Here is an 8,717-nt window from a genome sequence, read left to right as displayed (position 1 = left end):
GGGAGGGAGACGCAAGAGGGAAGAGATATGGGAACATATGTATATGTATAACTGATTCACTTTGTTGTAAAGCAGAAACTAACACACCATTGTAAAGCAATTATACTCCAATAAAGATGTTAAAAAAAAAAGAAATTCAAAACGATTAACTTTAGGCTTAATCCCCTACCTAGGTTCCCAGAGACGGAGGCTCATCCCGGCGCTGTCCCTTGACACCCCCTCCCCTGTGAGGAAACCGGCCAACAGCGCAGGGGTCCGTTGGGTGGACGGCCCCTTGCGCAGCACCCAGAGGGGCCTCGGGGAACCTTTTGAGATTAAAGTCTATGAAATCGACGACGTGGAGCGGCTGCAGCGGCGACGAGGGGGCAGCAGCAAGGTGCGCCTCCCCCTCCCCACGCGGTGGCAGTTCCCCAGCAGCTCCCCGGGCTGACGCCGCGGCCGCGCCCGAGAGGAGAGCGCAGGCCACCGAGACTCCCAGCGGCTTCCGGCGGGAGGCGGGCCCGTGCACCCAACTCGGGAGAGAGCAGCCTGTTTCTCCCCTCCCCCCCCATACCTCTGAAGGCTCTCCTGGCTCCAGCTTGGAGCGCCAGCCGCCTTCTAAATTTGAGATATGCCAGTGATAGTCCTACCCCGTGAGTGGGCTGTCTGAGCTGAGCCCCCAGCTCCCTCCCAGACTTCCCAGTGACCTGCTCCTTTTGCACTGACCATAAGCACAAGTATTCCTTTCCAGAAGAGGTTGCCAGGGCTGGATTTGAGCTGAAGGTCCTTTCTCCTCCCCCCTCCACCCCTATCTCCTTCCCATCTGTGTACTAGGAGGTCATGTGCTTCAATGCAAAGCTGAAAATTCTGGAGCATCGCCAGCAGAGAATTGCCGAGGTCCGAGCCAAGTACGAGTGGCTGATGAAGGAGCTGGAGACGACGAAACAGTATCTGATGCTGGATCCCAACAAGTGGCTCAGCGAATGTAAGGCCCATCACTGAGACTCCTGGGTTCACCAGTTAAACAGGCCAGGCTGAGAGGGACACAGACGCTGTCTGAACCGAGGGCCTTCCATGCCCCTTGGCCGGAGACGGACTCCCTGAGGGCAATCCCGCTCTGCCGGGGGGGCAGGTGGGAGGGCTGTGGGCGGCAGCAGGGCGGTGAGTATTGCTCTTGCACGATTATTTCTTATGTGTCTCAGTCCAAAGCACCTGAAAATGAGATTTTTTTTTTCCCCCTACATGTGGTGGACGATCACCCAGACATGAAGGCTATATTACCAATCTGCTCCCCGGCCACTAAATCACATTGCGTATCTAGCCTGAAATAGACAAGAATTTATAGAGTGCTTCATAAGGTAGAATGTGCAATCCTAGAAAAGCCTCAAAAAGAACCCAGAAAGCAAGAAAAACATTTTTGAGTGAAAAGAATAACATTCACAGTGTTATTTCCATTTAATAGAAAGCCCAGATGACAGTAGCCACCTAATAACAATTTAGAACAATTCTGCTCCCTTTGAAAGATGGATTCAATTGTTTCTTGTTTGTTTGTTTCGAACCATTCCAGTTACCACAAAATAAAGCTCAGATCTGGTCCCAACTCTTTCATTGATATGGGGGCCCAATGCTAGACGACTTAGTCTCCGAAATAAAATACATTACTTCCACTAAAATTCCTTTCCCTCCTTTCCTGTCCGGCACTCACCAGCTCTTCCCCCCAGTCCCTCAGCCTCCCTGTGTCTCCCTCTCTTCACGACTGTCCCCTGAAGGTCACATCACCCTCGCCCCAGCATTCCCAGGCCAGTGCTGGGAGCATGACAGGCAGAGTCTGGGGCTTAGGTTTAAGAAATCCTGGGTGAAATGATCCTGGGCCAAGAAGAAAGGACAGAATTTGCTGGTCTTCTAGCTGTGCCTTGCCACTTTCACAGTATGTCTTCAGGCGGCTTCCTTTCCATAGCACTGAGGTAATAACATCTCCCCTGAGTACCTCCTGAGTGCATATGAGGATCAAAAGAACCTAAAGGAGGACAGGGCACTGTGACCAGTCTGTGATGCATCTTACCTTGTTGAGTTGTACCATTTGTGGTGACAACCACAGTCATGCAGACCCACTTTGGTTGCTGGCTGTGAGACCTTGGGTAAGACGCTTAACCTCTCTGAGCCTTGATTTCCTTAACTGTCAAATGGTAGGCACATAATGGTGCCTACCTCATAAGGTTGTTGTGAGAGTGAACGAGTTACTATCAGTCGAGTGCTGGTTACACTGCCTGCCCGTGGTGAAGGAGCAACGTCTGGTAGTAATTAGTGTTTGTATTATCCCAGCGTTAACAAAATAGCTATCCTCGACAGGAGACATTTCCTCAGCACCTGCTTGCATGATGCAGCAAGGTAGGTCCCTTGTTAGAAATCTGGACAGAGACATGAACTCCTGCTCTCCAGGGTATTTCCATCTAAGGCTGTGATAGGGCAGACAAGACACGAACAAGAACATTAGCTGAAGTCTGGCCGCGGCATAAACATGGAGCCTAATGCTATGTTTCTCCCACCTGTGCACACCCTTTTCCTTCTTCCGTGAATCCTCAGGCACTTCAAGATCCCAGGGGTGCCCATTCAGCAGTTCCTCTTCCTTTTTGCTGTTTTCGTTAACATTTTTTGAGAGCTATTTATGCCTACGGCAGTCTTAATAATTGTCTTCATCTTACAAAGTCACATTTTTCCCGGGATGGGAGCAGCTTAGATGTCGGTACATATGTAGATGCTTCCAGGAAAGGATCCCTTCCTTCTTGCCTTTGTTCATGTCAGGAATCAGGGATCTTTTTGGTGCTGAGAAAGGTAATGAATAGAAGGCCACGTGAAAGGAGAAACACAGATTGTTTCTTCAAGATGAATTGAAACCAAAAATGACCCCCCGCCCCCAAAATCAATGAGACTGTATTCCGACTGTTCCCTGGGTGTGGATAATAGGCTGGGTGTTGGCTAGAAATAAATATTCTGGAATCCATTTTTTTAATTTCCGAGGTGATCCAATAATACAGCTCATGTGGTTATGGTATGGTGAGGGGGTTTGTTTGGTTTTTAAATATTAGACTGGTATTCGGAAGCCTCAGCATCATTCCCAGCCCCGGCCCTTATTAACTGCGTAACCCTGAGCAGGGCGCCTCACTTCTCTGAGCTCAGTTAAGTCTCCTATAAAAGAAGTCAGCCTTGATTTCAACCCTTGATGTTCCTGTATCTTGTTACAGTTCTCAGACCACATTCACATTCATCGTCTCTTTTTGGTTCTACTCTTCATGGCAACTCTAGTTAGGAAAGTAGGCAGACTACGGATTATGACTCTCCTGTTACTTTTAAGGACCCTTTGCCAGCAAAAGATTAGGCATGGCCGACCTGGGAGTCAAGTGCAGGTCTCCTGCCTTGGATTCCAGGGCCACCCCCACTGCCCTGGATGCTGCCCCTGCCTGTCCTGTCCATGCTGGGCACTCTGTAGCAGACTACACCCGCCCCCCCCCGCCCAGTCACCACTGGACCAAGTAGTGGCCGGGGGCCAGGAGAGGGTGGCCTCAGATAATTGCCCTTGAGGAACTGAAGGAAACAGACTTTTAACTCTGTGCAGGCCTGAACGTTAGGGACAGCATCTGGGTCCTAAATCTCAGCTTCTGAGCACAGAATCGTAATTATTATTATTTTTAATTAAAGTATAGTTGATTTACAATGTGTTAATTTCTGCTGTACAGCAAGGTGATTCGGTGACACACACACATACATCTATATTCTTTTTCATATTTTTTCCATTATGGTTGATCACAGGATACTGAATGTAGTTCCCTGTGCTATACAGTAGGACCTTGTTGTTTATTCATCCTATATCTCGCCATCCGTGGGTCCCCTTAACAACGCCCACAACTCTCTAAGTGGTTGTTTGTAAACTTTGACTGGGAATTGATTTGAATTTTTTTATTGGAGTGTAGTTAATTTATATTGTTGTGTTAATGTCTGCTGTACAGCAAAGTGATTCAGTTATACATATACATTCTTTTTCATATTCTTTTCCAATAGTTCCCTGTGCTCTACAATAGGACCTTGTTGTTTATTCATCCTATATATACTAGTTTGCATCTGCTAATCCCAAACTCCCAGTCCATCCCTACCTACCCCCCGACCCCCTTGGCAACCACAAGTCCGTCCTTTATGTCTATGAGTCTAAGAATCGTAGTTATTAACATAGATTCCATCATCACCCTAGTTCCCAAAGGACCAGTGAGTATATGAAACTGTACAGGAAGTACCAAGAGGCAGGGTCACTGCTTAGAGAGGCAGCTGCACACAGCTGTGTGAAGGACTAACCAGAGAGCAACACACTTATATCAGCAGGCAGAGGTATAAACATCATTCAGGTGAGACCCCAAAAAGGAAGCGCTTCTCCACACCTCAGCTTGAAGCTTTATTTATTTTCTAGTTAATAAAGAAAATGGTGCTGGTAGAGTCCCAAATCCTGTCATGGAGATGGTGGAGGTGGGGAGAGCTTGATGTCACTTTGTCCCTCAGTAGAGTCGCAATAAAATGTCAGGGGTCTAACGTTATCATTGGAATGAAGGGCCCCAATATAACTACAAGTAGTAAAGTGTTCTGTTCTCGACCTGAGAGCAGCAGAGGGTTGGGCAGGAGGGTGTGGCAGCGCTGCCTGAGACCTTCGGGCGCAGGCGGAGGTGCAGGTACAGGTGCAGGTGAAGGTACAGTTGCAGGTACAGGTGCAGGTACAGGCACAGGTACAGGCGCAGGTGCAGGTGCAGGTACAGGTGCAGGTGCAGCAGCCGCGGGTCGGCACGGCTGAGCCGTCCGATCAGCCTTCCCTGCTGGCCACGCGTCTCCATCCGGCTTCTCCTTCTTTGCAGTTGACTTGGAGCAGGTTCTGGAGCTGGATTCCCTGGAGTACCTGGAAGCGCTGGAGTGCGTGACGGAGCGCCTGGAGAGCCGCGTCAACTTCTGCAAGGCGCACCTCATGATGATCACCTGCTTCGACATCACCTCCCGGCGCCGCTGACGGGAGCCGCCGCCCGGCCGGCCCTCACTCCCGATCCGCAGGCAGCCGCGCTCGGCGGGCCCTCGGTGCTGGCCGCGCTCAGTGACCACGGGAGGAGGACGAAGGTCGGTGGCAAGTCTGGAGTGAGCGTGGAGCGGAAGGCGATTTTTCTTTTGTTTTCTGTAGGAAAGGTGCAAACACCAAACACGTAGGAGAGGAGAAAATGATGGGAAACGCAAGGGACGTGGAAGCCCCCGTGAGACTGAAAAAGCACTTTGAGGAACTTTAAAGAACTTGTTTGTACATAAGAACTGCTGGCAAAAGCGACCTCACTCTTCTCCTGGTTTGTGAGAAAAGGCGAGGGTGGACCTGCTGTGGAAAGCGAAAACAAAACAAGTTACTCCGAATGACTGATGAAGTGCCTTGCAAATCTTTGTTATTATCCAAACATTTATGTTCATACTTTCTTGTGTACAGATGGTGCTAGTCAAGATGAAAACAACAAAACGAACAAAAAAAATTCAAACACATTTTTGCAATGTATTTACAGCTCGTTTTCTCTTGGTGTTTTATCCTATTTCTGACTGGCTGTTTCTAAGTAAGTTGTGTTTGTAGAGCTATTTCCTAATCGGTATTGCGTATGAATAAATGTTAACCGCCTGCTATGGTTCTGCTGGGAAGGCCGCTCAAACAGAAGACAGAGACTTCCGGGCACAAGCCAGTGTGTTTCCAAAGAAGGTTGGAACAGCGGGTGATGCTCAGTGCCAGCTCCTACGAGTGGCAGGGTCAGCAGGCAGACTCGGAGGTCGATCATGGAGCAGGTGCACGTGAGCTTGAGAGAAAAGAGAGGAGAAAGGGGTGCGTCTCTAGGGGGAAAGGAGCCTCTATGACCTGGGCCCTGCTTACCCTTTGGGTGGGATGTTTGTTCCGAATAGTTTCCCCTCCAAGTCCTGAACACACACATATACTAGTTCTTGTACCCACGAATCCAGGGTTTTCATGGCCCTCCTAACATTTTTCATATTCATTTTTTATTCCAAAGACTCTGGATTGAGACCTTGAACCAATTCAGCAGAGCCATATTTTTTTTTTTGCTCCCTAGTTTTGCAAATGTATTAGAGCAGAGGATTTTTCCCAGTTTGGAGACCTTCTTGGGCTTGTAGAAGCTCAGAGACCCCAACAGTATTGGTCCAGAACAAGGATGGATGTGAGGTTGCACAACTTTTCTGTTGCCCAGGGTGCTGCTCAAATGCAAGAAGTCCCAGTCCTCATGTGAACCAAAGCCTCCATCCCAAGAAACAACTAGGCTTGGCCACTCAACCTTGACACCTGAAGGCAGGGAAAGTTTTCCTGTCATACATCACACACCTGTAGCGAGGCAGGGCGCAGAGTTTCATGCATATGGATGTACAGGGCTTGACTTTGGACCTCATTCTCAAATTGAGATGTTCATCCATGCCACAATTCCCTTAGGGACTATTATACCCATTTTAGTGATGGGAACCCAGGCACAGAGTGGTCAAGGGATTGTCTAATAACAGCTGTGGAACAGCAGGGCGTTCGCCTACCTTCCAGGTCAGGGCCCTCACCCAGACCCCTGCAGCCCGCCCACTGATAGAGGTGCCCAGTGTTCTCCCTGTTCTTTTTGCCCTCAAATGCAGCATATCTTCATGAGCCTATTTCCAGGCGAGGCAGTCCTGGCTAACCCACTCCTCAGCCCCAACTGCTCCCCAAAGAAAAGGAACCTTTGCATTTCTTTGACAATGCTCTTCGGGACACGTGTAGCCCAGCATAGCTCAGCTGAACTCAGTAAGTGGGAACCATAGTCTTGTGAGCTTCATAGTACCAGTCCTTTACTGGTCAGAACAGGGCACAGATGGCCCTATTAGCTTTGTTTGGGAAGTCAGCCCCCAAGACTGGAAGCCAGCTCCGTGGATGACAAGTCTGGCTCTGTGTTTGGTTAGAGCACGCTCCTATGCAGAGGTGCACATAGAAGCTGCACTCCCATCTGATAGCTGAAATGGGCTACAATATGGTGAAGAGTTACTCCGGAGCGGATCATTTCCCCCTCTAGTTTAACAGGTGTGTCTGTCCTCTTGGAAGGCAGGGTTCCCACACCCTAACCTCATTCTGCAGGGCAGCCCCATGGCTCTGGGTGCACCTCTGGTCTCAGCACTTGTGTTAATGGCCTTGTTCTACAGCAGCATAATGGAAGCTTCTGGACCCCAAAGGATGCCAATCTGTTGAGTTTGTTTGGGTTTTCCATTCGGCACCTCTTTGGTTGCTGGTTTGATATACACCACTTCATGAAAAGCCTTTAACTGAGGGATTGTCACAGGTGAGTATCCTAGTCTTTGCTGGAAACAAATGCACTTGATCAGTAATCAGGGTCCTTAGCTTTTGCCCTGGCCATGTCTTTCCCACAGGTTACCTCACTGTGCTGACTTCCTTAGCATGCCAGCACTGGGGCCTTCGTGCCTTTCCTGGAGTGAGACTAAGTGGAAACATCTACAGAAATTAAAATCTTGATCAGTGGAAACTTTCCTAGGGGAGTGACCTTCCGCTTGCCTCCTGCCTAAACCTGCTTTATATGTGTGTAGCAACTTTATGAGATAGCCAAAGGGCTGAATGAGACCAGGAGCTCTCTTACCAAGTCAGATTGGGCTCGCAAGATGCCACACCATGGAGCTTCTCGCAGGATGCTTTTGGCTATGGTGTAGGAGAACAACTTGGCATGGAGGTTGTCCACTGGCTTTTTTCCTTTTTTTTCTTTTCCTTTCTTTTCTTTTCTAACGTAAGTAAGCTACAAACATCTTAACACACCAAGTATCTGTAAACCATGTGAAGAAATCATGATTTTTATGCTATAATGTGCTTATTCCTGGTTCTACCTATAAGTTGATTGTACAGCTGGTCAGCTGTTCTATAGCAGTTCTAATAACTGAAGAACACCTCATTCAATGGCCAGGTGTGAGGTAGGTCCAGGTCTCCTTGTGGTTTTGGTGACAGATAACCTAGGACGGCAAAGGGAATGTCAAAGAACCCATTATTCCATTTTATTATCCACAAATGAAAGGACCAGAAAAATATTTATTTGAAATTAACATTTAGGCGTGGAAGCCTTAATTCTTTGTCTGAAATCTGTTCCCCTCTCCAAATAGTTTAGTGTGAGGTGGAAGCAAAACTCAGAGCCCAAAAGTGGAATAGTGATGTTGTTTCCGGGGAGTGAATCCATATTGCATCTCATGATGGTGTTTCATGTTGCCACAGAGTGAGCGTTTGCTTTCTCCTGGGCTTTCAAGCCCCACCTGAGAGCTGCAACTTTGGATAGTCTTGTCCTTGAATTCCCCTCTACATCATGGGGAAGCTGTCACTAACTTTCATCTCTTCCAGATTTGAAATCGAAACATCCTGTCTGTTGTTTTATCTGCAGTTGCTATTCTGAAGGTGGGGAGCTTGAGATGTAAATGCAGAGGTTGGTCCTGTGTTGACTCAGGTGGGGCTCATACAAGGGACCCCATGCTGGGGAGAGGAGAGAGCTGGGATCAAATGCCATGCAGCCCAGAGTGGGGAATTCTGCAGGCAGGAATCTCGCCATTTGTCATAAATTAGTCTTAAGCTTGGAGTCTGTTCCTGGAAGGTGGTGGTGACTTCATCATAGCCACAAAACCCATCCAGGGCAGTGGTTCAAAAAGTCTGACACACACACATATATATC

At 48.4% G+C, this 8,717-nt stretch overlaps 1 protein-coding gene across 2 annotated transcripts in view; it reads left to right on the top strand.

Moving 5' to 3' along the window:
- The window catches only part of KIF26B (kinesin family member 26B), a 499,837-nt gene extending 493,985 nt beyond the window's left edge, over nucleotides 1-5,852 (top strand). For both annotated transcript variants that reach the window (XM_024133668.3, XM_055084204.1), the window contains 3 exons: nucleotides 174-376; nucleotides 814-964; nucleotides 4,872-5,852. In XM_024133668.3, the coding sequence (XP_023989436.1) occupies nucleotides 174-376; nucleotides 814-964; nucleotides 4,872-5,020 (503 nt within the window). In that variant the 3' untranslated portion in view covers nucleotides 5,021-5,852. The remainder of the gene's footprint in view (nucleotides 1-173; nucleotides 377-813; nucleotides 965-4,871) is intronic.
- The last annotated feature ends 2,865 nt before the right edge of the window (nucleotides 5,853-8,717 follow it).

Source organism: Physeter macrocephalus, chromosome 4 (assembly GCF_002837175.3).
Source record: "Physeter macrocephalus isolate SW-GA chromosome 4, ASM283717v5, whole genome shotgun sequence".
NCBI lineage: Eukaryota > Metazoa > Chordata > Mammalia > Artiodactyla > Physeteridae > Physeter > Physeter macrocephalus.
This window is presented reverse-complemented; position numbering and strand designations above follow the sequence as displayed.